Source organism: Larimichthys crocea, chromosome XXII, assembly GCF_000972845.2.
Source record: "Larimichthys crocea isolate SSNF chromosome XXII, L_crocea_2.0, whole genome shotgun sequence".
Taxonomy (NCBI): domain Eukaryota; kingdom Metazoa; phylum Chordata; class Actinopteri; family Sciaenidae; genus Larimichthys; species Larimichthys crocea.
This window is the reverse complement of record NC_040032.1, coordinates 7,444,466-7,465,865: the sequence shown is the minus strand read 5'-3', so window position 1 is coordinate 7,465,865 and position 21,400 is coordinate 7,444,466. Positions and strand designations below refer to the sequence as shown.

Sequence of the window (21,400 nt, the reverse complement as noted above, 5' to 3'; positions counted from 1 at the left end):
TTCACTGGCTACAATGCTACAGATGGATTTTTCATTCTTTCTGTTTCTGCTTACCAAGTAGAATTTTACTTCTTTATCCATCAGATTCTGTGGCTGGAAATGAGCCTCTACATTTGGCTTTATTCAGTCAGACAAAACCTTCAATGGTTTTAATCAATGTTAACCAAAGTAAAATAGAAATAGGTCAAATTCTGAGTTGCACCATTTTCTGTTACATTATACCTCTACTTCACTTTTCATTCCACTTAATTAAATTGAATAATCAACAGTCCAGTGTGTAACATTTTAGAGGACCTATTGGCAGGAATTTAATGTAATTTTCATTAGTATGTTTCCATTAGTGAATATAAGAATAATTATGTTTTTGTTGCCTTAAAATGAGCCCTCTATATCTTCAGAGAGAGTGGGTCCCCTTCCATGAAGTCCGTCAGTTTAAGTTACCGAGCAACTAGCTCCACCTATGAACAATATATATATATATATTGTTCTAAAATAGGCCATTTGCATGATCACTACCTACTTGTAACAGAGTATTTCCACAGCTGGCATTTTTTGACTTGAGTTAAACATATGAGTACTTATTTCTGCTCTGGTTTTACCCCACAGTGTCAGTGCCATCAGTGCGCAAAGAGTAAAAGACGTTTGACTGCACTTGGCACTGTTTATTCAGCCTTAAAACACTTTTTTGTGGGATGTGGATCGGAGTATATCTCAATATATTTCAAAATGTCTCTCTCAGAGGACTCTTAGTCTTCATTTTTAGTAGCTCTTTTATTTAACCATAAATTGTTTGTATCAGAAAGAAACAGCCTGAGAGAGGACATGTAATGCTATTGTCAAACTGCAAGCTGGGATAAATAAAACAATGAGGACTTACAACTGAGAGCTCATTTAGGCATACAAACTATTGTGCCAAATCGAATGTGTGTGTATGGAGGCATCTGGGGGCTAGTTAACAAGAAACATGACACACGATGTTTGATTGTTAGGAAATTGTCAGTTGTGGTGCTCGGTTCAAAGCAATGGAAATGTGTTTGTGAAAGCTGAATTCCAGGGAGAGTCCATGTGTCATATTTAGCCTCCCGGAGGATAATACACCATCTGTCATTGCTCTAATACCTGCACCCTCCTTCACTTTACTACAAACTCAACTCGCCAAGGAGAATAGTGAAACAAGAGTTACAACACCCTTTGTGTACTCGTGCACGCTGACTTACGCTAAAGTTAGACTGCAAACTCTGCATCAAAAGTAAATGGTGTAAAAAGCACTGCTCACTCTGGCCACATTTTTTTTTATTCCACCGAGGTCAAAGTCAAGTTCAGTCCACCGTTCACCTTCCATCTATTTCTACACTATCACCACTCTCTCTCTCTCCCTCTCTCTCATGCACACACACAGCAAACACTTTCTCTCACTTTAGCTGAAAAAAGACCCAGGGGTGTCTGCTAGATTTAGTGCTTTATCAGATTAAACTCTACAGTACCTGTCTCCCAGAGTGTCGCGCTCCGCATGGCTGCACAGTCTGACTCAAAGTGAATGTTGTCATCTCCTTGTACTCTTCCAAGGATAGAGGACACTCAGGCTCTCTCAGCCGGTTGCATATGGCCACGGCTGAGTTTGTAGAATTGTAGAGTAGCTCAGAGTATTTCTTGGAAACCCGCTGCCTTATTTCAATATCAGGGCAGCAAATTGCTTGCTTATTGCTCATTCGCACATTATGCCCTGGCTGTAGATAAAAGGTGGAGTTTTCGCCCTCTCTGCAAGATTGGAGTGGACTCAGAACTGGAGGGACTTTGTTTCACTGGTTGTCATTATGTGGCAACACATTCCGTTCTCAAACCAAATGATTTTAATTAGAAATGTTTCTATTATATATCCCCGCCATCTTCCACCACACATCCTCAGTTAGCATGCAAGCAGCAAACTGTGTTCCTTCTCTTGTAATTTCTTTATTGTTTTCTTGTTTATTGCACACTGCACCAACCGAATTTAAAAAATCATAAGAAAAATGAAAATAGTGAATCATTTTTCATCACATCATTAGGATCGCTAATATCACAGCATCTGTGCTTCCAAATCTTATGGGTATCTGAGAAAAGGTGGACTAGTGTCTATGGGTAAACTGTGGTTCACATGCCAGTGATAACTATTATGTTTTCTAGTCTTCTGTGGGGGTCACTGAGGGAGTATGGAGTACCGGGGCCGTTGCTACCAACAGGTCCTTGTATTACCCAAGTGAGAGTTGTGTTCGTATTCTTAGCATAAAGTCAAATATGTTCTCACTCAGTGTTGGACTCCACCAAGGCTGCCCCTTGTCCTGATTCTGTTCGTGACATTCATGGATGGGATCTCAAGGTGCAGGGTGAGGAGGGTGTCTGGTTGGGGAACCTCAGGATTGCATCTCTGCTTTTTGCAGATGATGTGGTTCTGTTGGCTTTATCAGACCATGTCCTTGAGACTGCACTGGGCAGTGGCACCCCTAAGTCTGAGGCCATGGTTGTCTGCTGGAAAACTGTGGAATGCTTCCTTCGGTTTGGGAGAGAGCCTGACCTATGGTCATAAGCTTTGGGTAGTGACCAAAAGAATAAAATTGTGGATACATGCGGCTGAAATGAGCCTTCTCTACTGGGTGGCCGGTCTCAGCCTTAGAGATAGGGTAAGACATCCAGAGGAAGCTCAGAGAAGAGCCACTGCTCCTTTGTGTGGAAAGGAGCCAGCTAAGGTGGTTTGAGCACCTGATTAGGATGCCTCCCTCACCTTCCTTTGGAGGTGTTCCCGGCACATCCATCTGGAAGAAGCCCCCGGGGCAGACCCAGCCTGGGATCCCCCAGGAGGACCTGGAATGTGTTGCTGGTGAGACGGACGTCTGGAAAATGGTGCTAAACCTGCTGCTACTGGGAACCAACCCCTTAAATTTAAATAAAAGGGCCTCACTAGGTAAAATCATCCGGTATTTCCTATTAAAAGCAAGGATTAGAGAAAAGTCTGAAAAAATAACCATGACTTTTTTTAAATGAATCCTTTATATGTGTGAATTTGAACCCAAAGCACCAATAGGAAGTTTTTAACATAGACAAACACACCTCCAGGGTAATACTTACTGACAAGATCACCTCCTTCCAAAAGCAGGGGCCCTTCTTCAGAGGACAGCTGAGAATGCTCTATAAACTGTATTTAAAGGTGCAGTGACACACACATGGCTACAGACACCCACACATAGTCATTACTGCAATTTGGTTTTACACCTTCCCCAGACCTCACACACACTTCAGAGTAAGCCACAGGCGTGGCCACAGTGGGGAGAGACAAAGGCGTTCTCACTCATCAGTCATCACTCAACTGCCTCTCGTGGTGTCAAGAATTTGTCGTCCCTGGGCGCAGTCGGGACATGCGTGAATGCAGACATGCATATTTGTTTCCTCTCTGTGCATAAAAGGAATGCCAGATGTTTACAGATGTGCTACATGGTTATGTTACTATTGTTGAGGCCATTAATTCAAAAACGCACTTAACAGCTCCCGCTATGTGTGTATTTTACTACACAATCTGTAATTTTCCTTTTACTGTTTTACTATTCTGCAAATATACAAAAATCTGTTTGCATTTACAAACCGGTGCCACATCTGTTGAGGGAAGATGAGTGTGTAGGAGGAAAATATATGCGAGGAAAACAGATAAATGCATTGAGAAAACAAGTGCACTTGATCTGTGATCCTCTGATATCGTTGCTCTTGGCAGTCACTTACTCTGTCAAGTCGAGAGTCAAAATGTAATGGCAGTAATTGTTGGTTATGTATATATACTATTCTTAGCTAATGTTATCTGGCCTGGTTAAAGTCTATAAATAAAATATGAAAGTATATATATCAGCAAAGTCATATTAAAGAAGAAAAGATATCTCTGGACTGCATAAGTGTTTGATCATGACACAAAAAAATTATAATGTGTTATTTTTGGATTATATGCCAGAATTTAAGACAGGAGCTGTGTGAGAGAGTGCGGGATCTTAAAACAGAGTGAGAACTTTTATTCTGTCAGGTTTTTTTTGGACTTGACAGGAGAGTTTGTGAGAGATGAAGCTGTCAAATACACATTGGACTCCCTCCACTTTGCTGCCTCAGGAAACAATGCCAGTTCAAACAAGCCTTTGAGCAGTCTAGGGGGCCTCTTTCTCTCTATGTCACATTCAGAGAAAGACACACACTCACACACACACATACAGGCCTTGTTTTTCAGAGCTAACTGCTTCCTTTTCTGTTGAAAGTACTTAGTGGTTCCTGCCAGAAGAATGGTAACAATGAGGTGGGATGAAAGGCCAGGAAAGGTTGAGGGGTCACCCTTCCCCGCGGTTTAACTTCAGACTAATGGGCTGTCGCTGTTTGACCTCGGTGTCCGGCTGCTGGCTTTACAAATGAATCATGTCAGCAGCGGGTGGCTGCTGACAGGTCTAATGTTACCGCAGGTGCACACATAATCAGAGAAGACAAGTCACATTAACACTAAATAAAAAGTAGAGCAACAAAGTTGCAAACATGAACTCTGCTACAAAGGCGGGTCATATGAGGCTGAAGGACACTAAACAGGATTTGTCACTCACAGAAATGTCAAGTTTGAAAAGCCACTGATCAATAAAAAAATATTTACTGGCACGTTAAACAGTCTGGAAGTTTATGGCAGGATGTCAAACACAGAAAAAAACAAGCACAGGGACCACAAGTTGAAAACACAGATGATTGAATTCTTTACTTTTTCTCTCTTTGCTCTCCAGCACCAGTGTTTTACTTTGGAGAGGCAGAGTATCGCGTGGATGAGAGTGATGGATATGTGGAGGTTAAAGTGTGGAGGACAGGAACCGATCTGTCCAAGACTGGCACCATCACCGTCCGCTCCCGCAAGGCTGAGCCTGTCTCTGCGGAAGGTGAGCTCACAGTCGTACAGTCCTGTGATTGATACAAAACTATTTAATCTGCCTACATTCTGTTCCCTTATCATACTACCTCGCTCTCTGTTCTCTCTCCTTCCTCCAGCTGGTATTGACTATGTGGGCATCAGTCGGAACCTGGACTTCGCCCCGGGCGTCAGCATGCAGACATTCAGGGTCACCATTCTTGATGACCTGGGACAGCCAGAGCTGGAGGGGACAGAGAGCTTTGAGCTTGTCCTGCGTATGCCAGTGGACGGCGTTCTGGGAGAACCTGGGAAGGCTACAGTCTTCATTAATGACTCGATATCTGACTGTAAGTGACTGCCTTTTACTCAAATTATATTTTCTCTCAACTTCAGTAATACTTCATAATCCATCATTTTCTCTACGGATGTCAGTCTGTCTCAGTCCTTTCCTCTAGCTACAGCAGCAGGTTCACATTTTATACATTTAGCTAAATGTCTTGACCATTATTAGATCATTATTAGTAATATTTTATATAATATATATTATAATTGCCATGTAATTTGGTATATATATCCACAGTCCCCAGGAGATGACTCCTAATGAGTTTAATAATCCTCCGTTTCTTTTTTACATTTTTTCACTTATCCTGTGAATTTTATCTATTTAATGGATTGGTACAAAATTCTGTTCACATATTAATGTCCTCCTCAGGATGAATTCTAATAACTTTGCTCCTCTTTGACTTTATATCTAGCACCATCATCAGGTCAAAATTTCAATTTGTGCAACACTCGAGTGTTTTATAGTTTATGATTTCCCAACTGAGGCAGTTGTTCATTCTGTCCGGTGCTTGTAGCAAATGTTTGAAACTCAGCTCTTTAAACTAAAGAGCTGAACAATGGGCCAATATACAGCCTCTTATTGAAAGTTTATTTTCATTAATAAATAAAAGTGAACAAAATACGAAGAAAAGAAAGACTGGATAAAAGCATTGAGGACTTGAAGGACATAGAAACATGTTTTTCTAGCTTGTCCACAAAAAATCTTTTCACATGAAATAAAGCTGAACAATTCATTTTATATTTTTCTTTTACTGTGTGTTCTTATTCTTATTCTTGTTGTGACATTTTCTTTTTAAAATCAGCCCAGGCAGCTTGAGAAACATTATTAACTCTCTTTGTCGCACTGTGTGTGATAAATTGAACTGTCCTGTTGACTGACAGTGCCAAAGGTTCAATTCCGCGAGCCGGTGTACACTGGAGAGGAGAGTGACGGTCAGATCACAGCAACAGTGTACCGCAGCGGCGACATCAGGCACAAATCCACCATCCGCTGTTACACCCGTCAGGGCTCCGCAGAGGTCGCCTCTGACTTTGATGAGCGACCCAACACGGATTCATCTATCATCACTTTCCTGCCAGGTGCTTCAGTAATCACACATCACACGTTTTTGCTTATTGTCTTAAAAATTCATCTTTCTCTAGAAAGTTGACACCTTTTTAATTAAAGAAGCGGCTCTAAGCAATAAACAGTTTTGTTGTCACACGTTTTTTGCTAAATCAACAGTGCCTTGCAGACATGGCGGGGTTTGCAACTTTAACTATATTCCACTGTCATTTTTAGTATTTTTTTTTTTTTTGACACTAAATGTGCAAACACCTCTGCTCCAATACCTCTGGAAGAACTGAACAAAGAGAGAGTGGGTTACATACCCTGAATGAGATGTTATATGCTGTGAGAAGTAAAATTGTAAAATGTATTCTATCATCTCTTTTTTGGGTATTTTTGACACGTCCCGTCATCACCATATCGCTGTGTGCTCTAGGTGAGGCGGAGAAGCCGTGTATTCTGTCACTTGTTGATGACACGCTGTACGAGGAAGGAGAAGAGCTTCGGTTGGTTTTAGGCTACCCGAAGAGCGACTCACAGTTTGGAGCATCAGTTGGAGCTCTGAATGAGACCCTGGTGAAAATCAAGGACACGGCTGACAGTAAGTGAGACGAAGATGGAGGAGTAAGTCTTAGTTGTTTTGTTTTTTTTCTGGTTCGTTTAGCAGATTTGGTTTGAATTTATAATATCATCAGCTGTGATAATTAAGAGAGTGATATTTAAAGGTTGTGTTAATTAGTCTCTCTTTCTGTGCACCTTTAGAACCCATCATCCGTTTTCTTGGAACCAAGTTCAGTGTTAGTGAACCGAAGGAATCTGGTGCCGTGGCAATTGTGAGCATCCCTGTGGTACGAGTGGGCGACACGTCCAAGGTGTCAGTGGTCCGTGTTCACACCAAGGATGGGTCGGCTATCTCAGGAGAGGACTACAACCCCGTCTCTCAAGGTACACAATCCATTCTCGTGTGGCTCTCTGAGCAAAAAAAGACTAAAATATGCAAAACCACTGTTGCAATTCTTTAACACGTTAAGTATGTCCTTCTACATATCAAATCAAATCAAATCAAATCAAATTTTATTTGTATAGCCCAAAGTCACAAAGTACATTTGCCTCAGAGGGCTTTACAATCTGTACAGGGAGTGACACCCTCTGTCCTTAGACCCTCGGTTCCAGTGAGGAAAAACTTGCCCACAAAAAACCTTTAACAGGGAAAAAATGTGGAAGAAACCTCAGGAAGAGCCACAGAGGAGGGATCCCTCTCCCAGGACGGACAGACGTGCAATGGATGTCACGTGTACAGGACAAATCAACACAAACATATTGTACAATTACAATGAATGACAAAATGACAATGAATCACAATGAATGATAAAATGACAATGAATCACAATGAATGATAAAATGATTACAGTTGCAGTGGAACCTGTGATAGAGATAGAGAGACACAGATGCACAGCAGCAGAAAATCATAAACTAACTATAAACTGTAATGGAGATATGGTAGCAATAATGACAGTAGTAATATGTCTAGTGGACGTTGTGCACAGCAGCAGCCACGATCCATGAGAACCTCCGGGGAAGAAGTTTAGTTAGAAATTAGTATATTAGCAGGTCAAATGCTCCACATGATTGCCTTTATTCACACTGGCCTTGAGATGTCCTTCTGATAGATTTCTGTTAAACAGTAGAAGTTAATAAGAAAAGCTTTGAAACAAGGCTTCCCATGGGAGTGTTGGATTAATCAAAGTGGGCATAGGGATTTATTTGGGTGATTTCTAATTTCATCCCAAATGGTTGAAAGGTAATTTCTGCAATAGTCCAATGGAGGGTCATGTAATTTCAGTATTTTTCATGCTTTGTCAGCAGGGTGAAATCTCTCTCTTTATCCACTCAGCTTTTAGCACAGTGAACCTTTCTCTGCCTAATCAAGGCCTGAAATATTTATATGAATACTTTGAGTCTACTCAAATCATACCTACATACTACACCATTCAAATAGCAGCGATTTCCCCACAGTTTTGAATCATGCAGCGTTAAATTTCTCATTTTGCTCAATATTTTCTCAGTGAAACACATTTCCAATGCAAAGCTACTTGTCTCACAAGGAGATTGGCTACCTTTAACACTATGCGAATAGAAAGCTGCAATGCTTTTTAGCAAAGTGATATATTCCACTGAAGCAATAAGACATGATTTGGGTTAACCTGTGAGGCTTTTCATCTTTTTTGGGAAACTAAATTCAGCAAAAACAAAAACGGGTGATGTCATGGCAACACAATTCACTGTTGCCAGAATCATCTATGTGTTACACACTTTCCAGTTCTAGTGTTCATGATGATCTGTTCTTGCTGCACTGTGTATACACTTAATCAGCTCTTTCTGTTGTGTGTATGTCTTTGTGTGTGTGTGTCCAGACATCGAGTTCAAACAGGGCGATAAGGAACATGTGGTGGAGGTGGAGGTGCTGTTTGATGGAGTCAGAGAGATGAGGGAAGCCTTCACTCTCCACCTGAAGCCCGATGAGAACATGGTGGCTGAAACTCAGGTCAGAAATGTGTTCATTTCCATCCATCACACAACACACATCACACCAAATCCAGGTTGATGAAAAAGTATAGAGATGGAAAACTTTCTGATTTGACCCATATTTATCCAGGTCAGTCCCACTGAGACCAGGGATCTCTTTTACATGGGGTGTTCTGGTCCCAGACAACAGTAGCACTTTACTTGTAGCACCAGCCAAAAGCGCGATGAAAACATTTCACAATAAATAATAGATCATCTACAATAGCAGGCAGAAGAAAAGGAGGCAGCGTGAGAGAAATGAGAGAGGGGAGTAAAAGCCAAGAATCAGCCATGACTGTGAGACTGCAAACACATCCAGCTCTGATGACTTTAATCATTTCCCTGATAGTGGCTATGAGCGTGGTGTCTGGATTCACAAACAGTGCTGTGTCAGTACTTCTCATTAGTCTCTTTTTCCTGGAACAGGTAACAAAAGTGATAGTTTACATCGAGGAGACCAACAGCATGGCCGATGTCACTTTCCCCTCCTTGCCTCACGTGGTGTCACTGCTCCACTACGACGACGTCGCAAGGACACCGGAAAACCTCCAACCACCGGCTGGCTACCCCGTCGTCTGTGTCACAGTGAGGCAAACCTAAATCGATATTCAGATATCTTGGAACTGATTTGCTGTATGAAAACAGTACGCTTGACAGACTGTGGTTAAATTTGTGGGTTTTTCTGTAATGAGGTTGTAGAACCTAATCAGGGCCCCTGCATCCTGTGGGAGCCGAGGGCATATTGTTATCCCTCAGAGGTCATACTTTTCTTCAGACAAAGTTAAACTGTCCTTCTGGAGTTGGCCAGTCTGTCCTTAAAAGACACATTACACAGTTTAGTAGGCCACAGTCCTCGTGCTTTCATACACAGGAGATTCACCTCCCCTCTTGAACACAGGCTCAGTGAGACACTTAAATGGATTTCTGTGATGTGTTGGAACATTTGTTCCTCGGGTGATTGCTGTTTTTCTCCGTGTGTGTGCGTGTGTTTGTTTCTCTTGTTTTCCCATGGTCAGGGAAACAAAATGAAGTAGTCTTGTCAAAATTGAAATGTTGAGTGGAGGCACAGTGTCAACAAGTTTAAAAGGACACTTCAAAAATGTATCCTTCCATCTCATATCTCTATTTTTCTGTGTGTAAAAAAAGATTTTCTCAGAGCTTAAATATGGAACAAACATCTGGATTTCCTTTGCAACAGCAGCTAACTCATTTGTATTCTGCACTTCTCCTTCCTTTTGTCCTCTGGCATCTGCTGTATCTTTCCCACCTCTCTGCTGTCCCTGCCCACCCACCCACTCTTGCTATATCCCTTATCCATCCTCCAGGCTTGCAACACAAAATACCCAGACTATGACAAGACAGGCTCTATCTGTGTCAGCGAGCACATCAACAACACCTTGACCCGCTACCGCTGGCTCATCAGTGCTCCAGCTGGCCCCGATGGCGTCACCAGTCCCATGAGGGAGGTGGACTTTGACACCTTCTTTACATCCTCCAAGATGATCACATTGGACTCAGTCTACTTCCAGGCAGGCTCCAGGGTCCAGTGTGCTGCAAGGGCCGTGAATTCTAACGGGGATGAGGGTTTAGAGCTCAGCAGCCCCATTGTCACTATCAACAAGGAGGAAGGTGAGGACAGAACAATAAGCAGCCATTTCTATGTCTGATGTTGCCAATATTCTAGAGGAGGAATTAAACAGAGCTTTGGTCCCTTACTGCAATGAGAAACAAAGGAGCTTTGTTCTCTGAGCATCATGAATGTTCAGGAATAGTTCTTTTGAAAGAACAGTACGGTCTACAGAACAGACGCATCGAAAGAAAAGCACACCTAAACCACCAGAGGACGAGTATTGACAATGCAGCTTTTTAATTACTTTGTTTTTCTCAGACCTCTGAATGAAATGATCAAAAATGATACTCTGTTACAACTAAAAGTACCCGTACCTGTACTCCTGATGTTACCGGACTAAAGTACAAAAGCAAAATGTACTTCAAGTACATTCATTGATGTGTATTGATATATATGCATTAATATACACAACGTGTGTATGTTAATAATTAAGTTAAGACAAGATAAGATAGACAGCTGCTATCAAACGTAGCCAACAAAACTGTACAGTGGTACACCAAAGAAAGAAGATAGATATGTGTAATATAGCACATGCCTTAAAGAACATATAAATAAAAAACATGTAAATAAATAGAAACATATAAAAAATAGATACATTATAAATTAGGAATAACATCATAAGAACCATGAAACTATAATGAATAATGCACAGAGATGCTATACAGGTAAGGCCTGAGCTGGTTGTTTGTTGAGTTTTGCTGGCTCTGTTATGTATACGTACCTGGTTATAGTTCATATTCAGAGAATAGAATGTTTGACGGGTCCTTCAGGATTTAGTTTTTCTCAGATAGTATGAAGGGATGATGATGATTTTACTAATTGTAATTAGTGTAATTTTACTGTTGTAGTTGGTCAGGATGATGTCTGATGATGACTTTAATGAGATTGTATATCATTAGTTTATTCTGTAACTTTGTATCCTATCTTATATATTTTATGTTCTTTATATTTCATATTTAGAACATTATTCATGTAAAGAAATCATTTCTAGGCCATTTAGCATATTATAAGATTGGAAAAACATTATAGAAGAGCAGATTTTCGTTGCTTACAACAGCCATAATAAACCACGATCAAAGGCCGCTGCTGCTTAGAAAAAGGGTCAGAGAACTCACTCTTTTCTGAAATGAAAAATTAAAAGCTCATTCTTTTGCTGTTTCTATGTTATTACTTATTCTGCACTCACTCCACCTACACATCATGAACCCAGGCACTCAGGGTGGTCACACGATATTCTTAGAAATGTGGAATTCATTGCCTGACTCAGTAATAGTTCAGGCAGGTTATTGTATTCAACAGAATATTACTGTATATATAGCTGTAAAAATAACATGAGGTGGATTTATCTCATATCGATAATCATCTGTAGACACTATCGTAGCCGTAGATTTTGTCTTCTTTCCTCCAAAGTGTTGTGGTCTGTCCCTGTATTCAGCATCTGTCTGTCTTATAAAGGTATGTGTCAACCACGGAAGATGGGGACTGTTGGCGCCGAGCCTTTCTCTGCCAAGCTACGCTACACTGGAGCAGACGACCCGAAACACCCCAACCTCATCAAAGTGACTGTCACCATGCCTCACATAGATGGTAGGTTGGAGGCTCGTACCACAGATGAAGTGAAGTGTAATGTAGTGTGTGTAATATTCACGTCTGGGGATCCTCGGGAGCATGACAGTCAGAATATAGATCTTGCCAGGTTATGTCGAACCCCACTGTAGAAAACCTCCAGCACATCCACTGCTTAACATCACCTTCTTGATTTTTAATCAGTTTCCTTCTGCTTCGTCTCCTCCAGGTTTCCATCTTGCTTTCTTCTCTTGCTCCCATGCTTTTCTTTTCATCACTTCTCCCCTCTTCGCTCAAATATTTCTTTCCTCTAAGTTTTTGAAATAATCATTTCTCTCAGTATCAAAGGTATCTGCACGCAGTCAGACTCACATCTTCTTCTTTTTTTCTCGCAGGTATGCTTCCAGTAATCTCCACCCGCCCTCTCATGAACTTTGAGCTGACTCTCAGCCCAGACGGAACCCGGGTCGGAAACCACCGCTGCTCCAACCTACTCGACTACCAGGAGGTCACCACCGGTCACGGCTTCATCACCGCCTCCACACGCAACCCCGAAAGCATGGGAGACATGGCGCCCTATCAATTCAGCAGCCCTCTGCGGGGGAACAGCACATTGCGCTTCTACAGGAACCTGAACCTGGAGGCATGTCTTTGGGAGTTCACCAGCTATTACCACATGTCTGAGCTGCTCACCGACTGCGGAGGCACCATAGGGACTGATGGACAGGTGTGTGTGTGTTTATGTATTTCTGTGTACATTTGTCCAAAACATAAATTCCAATCTAGGCTTTGTATGTACATCTGTCTGACTGTTGGCCATCCTGTGTGTGTTCACCTGTGTGCTTCTCTGTCTGTATGTTCAGTCTATTTGCTGCCTTCTGAATTAGAGGCTCGCTCAGACAGAACGGCACCGTATCTGTTTGCCTGCGATTTACGTCTCATTCACTGCATGTTTGTGTGTGTGTGTGTGTGTGTGTTTGCTGACTCCATGCCCCACCATGTGATTGACAGGTTTTAGTGCGCAAGCACACATATGCACACAGAAATATACACACCCAAACAAAGTATTGCCAACTTGTCAGTCATTCCACTAATGCTCGCAACTGCTATCAACATGGCACATTAATCATTAATCCTGAAAGGAAAGTCACTTCATTCTTTGATATCTTGACTACATGTCAATCCTGTCAAAGTTTAAAGCAGCAATTTTAGTTTCCTATCAGGCAGCTTTGCTCAGTTTGTCTTATACTGGCATGGTTTGACAGTTGAGTTCAGCAGAAAAGTCAGACACTGCTGTAGGATTTTGGCATAGATGCTAACAAACTTCCTGTAGCTGTTTGCTGTTGTTGCATCATTGCAGCTGATGTTGCGATTGTTATTTGTGTTGTACACTGTACAGAGTTGCACTATTCTCATGGTTCTTGTTGTTATTGTGGATTAGGAGACAGACCCTTGCTCCTCCGCTCATGTCCTGCTGCTCTTTTGTGTTCCCCCTGCCTTTGATCTGTGAGCTTCTTGTTGCTGATCCGACCGCTGAGTGTGTGCGACAGGTCTGTGTGTGTGTGTGTGTGTGTGTGTGTGTGTGTGTGTGTGTAAGAGAGAGAGAGAAGGAGATGGAAAAGAAGTAAAAAAAATTAATTTACTTGTCCCCGGTCACAGCAAGTGCCGCTTGCACACATGACGCCCGTCATCCACAAGACTTCAAGTCCACTTCGTTAAGGGAGATCACTGTCATACTGCCAATTGGTTTATGTTTTTTTTTATTCACACAAGGAGTGCCAAAGAAAAAAGAAAGAAACAGCTGGAATCTTGCAGCCGCATTCAGAGTGCTCGAACCACAGTGCACAGGAAGAATTAAATAATTCAGCTACCTCCGAAGAAGAACAAAAGGCCAACTTATGTTGAAAACATTAATTTGATTTAGGCTGTAATGTCATGATCAGTGTTTTGTTCTTGTTTTTTATCTACATAACTGCTATTCTTTCCATGAGGAGTGGATGCCATGTTGAACACACAAGAAACGGAAAAGGATGATATTTCAAAATGCTAATTATCAGTTTGAATCTGTGGATATCTGCTATCTTTATTCAGTTCCGGTCCTTCATTTTAGGGTGATAAAATTATGGTTTTGTAAAACACTCTGGCTGAATTTGTCCCTCAGCTAGCAGTCTTTTAATTTCTCATTTGGATCCTGATTCAGCAATTTCAAATGTTACTCTACTGAGACCTCATAGGAGGATTGGATAGATTTCAGCTGCGTGTGCAGTGAATATCTCTTTGGTGGAGATTCTCTCTGATTGCAAAGATATTATATCGGACTATTAATGTAGTGTCACATCCTTATTTTAGAACTAGGAGTAAATGTTATATTATATTTATTCGAGTGATGAAAATTGATCATCAGGGAAATACAAAAACATCTTCTGTCAGATTGATTTTCTTCCCAGTTAATCTCCTGTCCAGTATTCAGTCTAGTCATGCACTCTGCATGTCAGCAGACACAAACAAAGATAACACGGTGCATTTCATTTCTCTATTTTAAGACAATCTCTGGCATTATCAGGCTTGTGTGGGCGCACAGTTCAAATCTTTCAAGTCACACTAAATGTTTCATGTAATGTTGGTGAGGAGAGACACCTAGTGTCTACTTAATGGAACTACATCCAAGAATACAGTACATGTTCCAGTATTCCACTTTACCGACTCTTCATCTCACATCCAAAATGCACTTAATACAACCAAAACACACACAACGAATCAGCTCTTGTACCACGACACTAACAACAGTCACTCATATATAGTGACCATAAAAATCACTAATACTTCACTATTATTACAATTACTGTAGTATCATTCATGTATTTATTCATTTATTATCACAAATGATGATCAATGATTCACAATGGAACAGATGGATAGATGGATGGATGGATGGATGCATGGTGCTACTTTACAGTATGTCTCAAAAATGAATCAGAAATGCTACAATTAGCTTCAGTGTATTTTTCTAGTAATATAATATAAAACTATACATATTCATTATACATACCTGTATAACATAGGTACATAAATATATATCCAAATATATAAAAGTAGTGCTAGTCAGCCTTTTCTTTTGTTGTTTTCCCAAGGTGTGTGATTCCGATTATATTTTGATATACTTTATTTATGGTCAAGTAATCAAGTTTTTAAATAGCATGAAAGAAAACAACAATACAAGCCCACATGATTGTTCATCGTGTGCTACACGAGAAGATTTCTCTGCATCTTTGACAACGCTGAGTAGGAGTGAAAGAGTTCAAGCACCTTGTGGAGGAGAACAATGTGTTCATGTGTTATATCTTTTCAGTACTTATTATAGCTGTCGACCTACAATCACCACTTAATCTAAAAGGATGGTACAGTTGTTGCATTACATACTGAGGATTTCTTGCTCACAGATTCAACTATCAAGTAATAAAACAGTGTGCCTTCTCAATGATACATCATACTCTTTGAGAACATTATGAGTTATAAATTGGAATTGTTTCCTTCCTTACAGGTGCTGAACCTGGTCCAGTCCTATGTGACCCTGCGTGTGCCTCTTTATGTGTCGTATGTGTTCCACTCCCCCGTGGGAACTGGTGGCTGGCAGCACTTCGACCTGCAGTCAGAGTTGCGCCTCACTTTCGTGTACGACACGGCCATTCTCTGGAAGGATGGCATCGGCAGCCCCCCACAGGCTGAGCTACAGGGTAAGTTACCAAGTTACCGGGACAATATTACAGTTTGTGATGATGGAAGAACAGTTCTTGTAGAATCTGGTGTGTTTTTATGTGTTTTTGTCAGGTGCGTTGTATCCAACTAGCATGCGCATCAATGAGCAGGGACGTTTGGTGGTTAACTTCCGTACCAAGGCTCGTTTCAGGGGGCTGTTTGTGGAGTCTCATTCTGGAGGCAGAATAAAAAGAGCTGGTGAGATTATCATTCATGTGTTTTACTATTCCTTAGCATCACCATCAATGAAGATACAGATACATGGCTGAAGTAATTGATTCAATTCAATTTTGTCAACTTCTCCCCTTCTCAACATCTATTACCAAGCAACCTCCATGTCATCCATGGTGATGAGCGTGGACCACCCTGGCCTGACCTTCAACCTCACCTTAGTGAGGAGTGAGCCCACCTACAACCAGCCAGTCCAGCAGTGGACCTTCACCTCTGATTTTGCTGTACGTATGACCTCAATAAGTTTGTTTGTGCACAGCATGAAACATCTGCTGTGTAAATTAGTGTGGTCAAGTAGCTGGAAGCACAGATACAGACTGACCCTTGAGTATGTGTCCTCTTTGATACGTACAGGTGAGAGACTACTCTGGGACTTACACAGTGAAGCTGATCCCCTGTACAACAGCCCAGAATATGGAATACACTCTTCCACCTGTCTGCAGTCCCAGAGAACCAATCACCTTCGATCTAGACATCAGATTCCAGCAAGTAAGTAACAATTCAAAAGTGTTTTTCTGTCATGGAATGTTGTGGAGAAAACCTTCCAGAACGCAATGAAATAACAACACGGAGACAGCTGCTTGCGAATCCGAACGAACCTTTACTTTTACTTTTCACAACCTTTTATACCCATCTTTACATCATTCTTACATCACTGTTACATAGTACAATCACCAGATCTGGACCCAAATGTCCTGTACTTTCTTATAATCATATGTCTGTGTTCACATGAGTGTCACATGAACATAATATTGTCTGTGTTTCCCATGAGCCTGCATGGTGTGTGTGTGTGTGCTCGACTCCTTAATCTTGGTCAAGGCCAATCTGAAAACAGACTGGCTGAATGTTATCTGGTGGCAGAGAAACATTCAATACTGTCCTAGCTGTGTAATCTGTGTGTTTGTGTATTTTGTATGTCTATGTGTGCCTTTATGTGTCTATGTGTTTGTGCATAATGTGTGTGTATGTGTGTGCCTTTATCATGTTCTATTCAAAAGTCCATATGTGTCACGCAAAACACCACAGGAACAACTTTCTTTCTCTGTCTTCTCCCTTCTTCATTATGCTGTCCTTCATTATGCATATTTCTGTAGGTCAGTGACCCAGTTGCAGTGGAGTTCAGTCTGAACACTCAGATGTTCTTGCTGTCCAAGAGGAGCTTATGGCTCTCTGATGGCTCCATGGGCTTCGGTCAGGAGAGTGATGTAGCCTTTTCAGAGGGTAAGTGGCCCTTCAATAGACAGCGAAGACTATATTACTACTACTGGAAATTGCTTTACATTCCTTCTGTTAATAACTCAAAAAGTTCCAAGTGTTTAAATGAATTGAGTTTTAATGGCAGCAAAATAAGTGAAATCAACTTGTGAAAAGTTCAGTTTGACTTACTGAAGCTAATCCACGGTCAACATTACATACAAGTCTCAACAAGTTTTATTGTTACATGGTATAGAAACTGACATCTGAGATGTGATCCTGAAAGCATCAATTCCCAGTGTGAAATCAAACATTTCTGTTTCAACTTGGAAGATGGAAAATACATTTAAAATCAATGGTGTGTGTTATGGGAATTTTTAAAGAAAAACCCTTGAATAAGGAAGACTGGATTCAAAGTATGAAAGTTTAAGTTGAATTTATTATTCTTGTACAAGAAGGAGCATTTAACAGTTCAACACACAAAAGGGGTACAGAGAAAAGGCTCCCTGAGGAGCTCTAACAGTAAGTTCTTATAGAAGAGAAAAGGCTCCCTGAGGAGCTCTAACAGTAAGTTCTTATAGATTTTTTTTAAATGTGCTGTCTCGGACACCTCCCCACTGATACAGATAATATCATAACGTATTTTTTTGGTTTTCTGCTCAGTAATGAGCACTATGTTTTATATCCAAATGACACTCCCCTAGCCTGTCTCTCCTGTCCTTGTATTACTGATTTATAATTATCTCTCCCTGCCAGCCTCAGTAAATCACAGGCCAACTAAGGGAAGTGCATGAGACATGCAAAAGACAGGATACACACACACTATCTATATGAGTTAAAACATCTGCACCCCAGTATAATCCTATTTTTTATAACAGTGTGCATTTGTTGACAGTGAAGTACATGGATTTGTAGTCCTAAAACACATAAAACCATGTTAAATTAATTTCCATTTTTCTTATTAAATATTCTGTTCAACTTGGGTTAATATTAATAACTGCAGGCTTTACAGTTCATGTTTTATTTCTTCTTTATTTATTCCAGGTGATACAGTTTATGGCCGTGTGATGGTGGATCCTGTGCAGAACTTGGGAGACTCTTTCTATTGTAGCATTGAAAAGGTGTTCCTCTGCACTGGTGCCGATGGCTATGTACCAAAGTATAACCCCACCAAGTTTGAATTTGGCTGCCTGGCCGACTCCCCGTCGTTGCTGTATAGATTCAAGATTATTGTGAGTGTATTCAAATTTATAATGCCGCAATTTCAGTATGCAGAGTGATGCAATTGTAGTCAACGCCAACAATAATTTCCTTTCTTCCTTTTCCCTCGCCAGGACAAGGCACAGCCAGAAACTCAGGCACACGCGTTTGGTGATGTCGGTTTTAAAGCATTGCTGGCTGTGGATGATCCATCAGCCCTGTCCCTCGTCAGACAGCCGGGGTCTGACGGCTTTAGTTTGGACTCTAGAGCCATGTTCCAGGTATTCTATGCTTCAACTGGTGTTCAGTGTTGTATTGTGATGTTTGTTGTATGTTTGAGGACCACATCAGACGTGAATGTTACTACTGCTGTGCAGAGTCAGTGTGTTTCTAATCATCAAATAAATTCAATCAGTTCAAGGTTGGTAAACTGAGCTCTTGTCTTTTGGAATCCAAAGTCTAATAATAAGTCAGTTTAGCGCCTGCAGGTTCTGTCTTATCAAAACTTAATATGGATAATTATATTTGCAACAGGGCTCATTTTAGACTCCAAACCAATTCTGTTTGCTTTCCTATGTGCTAAATTTCAGTCATTTGTAAAGTGAACATAATTCTAAGATATAAATAATTTTGTGTTTGACTCAGGTTGCTGCAGGCCGTGAGTGGTACATTCACACCATTTACACAGTCCGCTCCAAAGAGAATGCAAACAGAGGCATTGGAAAGCGCAGCCTAGAGTACCACTCCTTGGTTACCACAAGCAACGACCTCGCCCTGAGCCCATCGGGTGGCAAAGCTCATCGCTCTAGGAGGTCTGCACCCGATGAAATCCCAGAGGTTGCTGAGGATATCGGAGCAGACAACAACCGTGGCACCAATATAATGCACATTGCTCTGGACCGTGGCAAGCGTCGGGCAGGGGGGTCGAATGAGTTGTTAACCGACGGGCTGGAACCTAGTGAGCTGAACGCAGTGGAGGAAGAGGAGGGTCTGGTGACTGTTGTGGGGGCACTGGTGGGGCTGCTGCTGACTGTTCTCATTATCGTCACCATCATTCTGGTGCTGAGATCTAGACAGAAGGATGGGAAGGTGGGATGGAGGGAGGGGGTGCAGGAGGTGGTGAAAGGGTCTGTCAGCACAGAGCCCATGTTGGTGGTGAGGATGCAAGACTGCCACAACAGCTCAGAGGTCTGAGCAATGGATGCATGGATGTGGAGATGGACAAAGGGATGAAGATGTGGGGGCTTTTGTAAAATTTTTGATTTTCCTTTTTTTTCTAAACTGGTATTAAATTACTTTCATAACACCAAAAATTTGTCACATGCGTAACTGAATGTGTGCGTGCTTGTTAGTGGGGGGATTTCTACAGGATGGAATCCATTATGTACCTTGATCACTGCAACAGAAAACAACACGACAGTCCTACACACTGTCTTCACTTAACATTCCAACCTGTGCTGCTCGTAGCATGGTGTTTCCTTTCTCTCTTACTTTATGGTGTTAAAGTGCCTGAAGCAGCTATACCCCTTCAGGACAGTCCCAGTCACAGAGAGCACTTTTCTCATATAGCTAGTGTCATGCGGGCCAAGTCAGAGATTGAGTGCTGATAGGTGTATCTTGGGTAAAGGGGGGTTAGATTATGTCAATGTTCATATTGAAAGGTGTAGTTCACTTAAGAAAAAAAGAACAATCAGATGTTAGTGACCTGCCTGTCAGTTAAAACCTTTTCTGTATCACAAAACATTAATGTAACAAGACAACAAGTCTTTCCTGCAGCTTGCAAAGGATGAAATAGATTCCCATAGTTAGTATCATTAGTATCTTAATGAATTCATTGATTCAAATGGATACAAAAGTTCACCTCAAACACCTACTGTCCATCCACTGTCAGGATAATATCATCTAGGAAAATTTGGGGGATTGAAAGGTAAACATTGGACCCATACATTTAGGTTTGAGATTTAAGACTACGCTGCATTAGGTAGATTATTACTGATTCTGGGGTGAACTGTGCCTTTAGGCGTACAATTTTGTCCTGAAATATTTGCTCATTCTCAATGATACACTGTATGAGAGAAAAACCTAAAACACAGGATGCCACCACTTGTTCCTTATCTGTGAATTAAGCCTGCTGAGCTGAGTACTGAATACTGCTGTCAGAATTTGTTTATTAACCAGCTAATCATTGTATTCTTTCATGGTGTCTCCTTTTATTTTATTTTTATGAACATATGATGAGGAATGTTTCCCTTGATGTATTAAGCATGTCTGTGCTGCTGATTGGTTTTTTCTTTGTATTTTTGTACACATAGTTTTTCTTTTAAATTGACTTTGTCACATGTCACCACAATGTTTACTGCTATCCATCCTCAGTGTTGTCCCACTGTGTTTTTGTGAAATCAAAAGTCATATTTATACATTTTATTAATACTTAATGCATAATGTTGCATACTTTTTTAAAATAACACTGGATAAGGTACGTATGTATAAAGACACTCATCTCAGGAGTTTTTTCTTTTACAGAGAATGGGCCGTGCGTCTTTTCACTTATGTGTTACACTGCTGTGTGTAGTGCTGTGAACATGCAAATATCCATATCTAATGATTTGACCCCTGCTCCTCTGAAATCATGTTCCTGTAAGCTTTACTTGTCACTAGTGCTGTGTGGGATGTCAGTGTTCTGAGTCATGTTTTCGAACAAAGGATGCAAACAAAACAGCTGCTTACGGATCAGTATGTCCCTGAGAAAAATGTTACGTTTGAAACCTTTGATATAATCTGCTGTCTCATTACTTTGTTGATATCACTGGTGAAATTTCTCATGTGTTGTCAAACCTGTGTCTTACTCTGTTATGGATATACAACACGCTGAGTGTTCCTAAGTATTTGTCTTATTATGGTGTTGTCAGTCATCATTGTATAATTATTTCCATTTATTTATCAGGGCTAGCTAATGTGATGAACATGAGCCGGAATT

The 21,400-nt window shown here is 41.0% G+C and overlaps 1 protein-coding gene across 1 annotated transcript in view; it reads left to right on the top strand.

Annotated features, from left to right (window-relative positions):
• LOC104925192 (FRAS1-related extracellular matrix protein 2) overlaps window positions 1-20,919 on the top strand; it is a 60,185-nt gene extending 39,266 nt beyond the window's left edge. The window contains exons 7-24 of the mRNA XM_019270412.2: window positions 4,770-4,919; window positions 5,029-5,238; window positions 6,116-6,313; window positions 6,718-6,882; window positions 7,044-7,226; window positions 8,696-8,826; window positions 9,273-9,431; window positions 10,172-10,475; window positions 11,932-12,063; window positions 12,438-12,769; window positions 15,584-15,776; window positions 15,871-15,996; window positions 16,126-16,253; window positions 16,384-16,518; window positions 17,124-17,250; window positions 18,268-18,455; window positions 18,558-18,704; window positions 19,069-20,919. Of these exons, the coding sequence (XP_019125957.2) occupies window positions 4,770-4,919; window positions 5,029-5,238; window positions 6,116-6,313; window positions 6,718-6,882; window positions 7,044-7,226; window positions 8,696-8,826; window positions 9,273-9,431; window positions 10,172-10,475; window positions 11,932-12,063; window positions 12,438-12,769; window positions 15,584-15,776; window positions 15,871-15,996; window positions 16,126-16,253; window positions 16,384-16,518; window positions 17,124-17,250; window positions 18,268-18,455; window positions 18,558-18,704; window positions 19,069-19,617 (3,557 nt within the window). The 3' untranslated portion in view covers window positions 19,618-20,919. The remainder of the gene's footprint in view (window positions 1-4,769; window positions 4,920-5,028; window positions 5,239-6,115; window positions 6,314-6,717; window positions 6,883-7,043; window positions 7,227-8,695; window positions 8,827-9,272; window positions 9,432-10,171; window positions 10,476-11,931; window positions 12,064-12,437; window positions 12,770-15,583; window positions 15,777-15,870; window positions 15,997-16,125; window positions 16,254-16,383; window positions 16,519-17,123; window positions 17,251-18,267; window positions 18,456-18,557; window positions 18,705-19,068) is intronic.
• The last annotated feature ends 481 nt before the right edge of the window (window positions 20,920-21,400 follow it).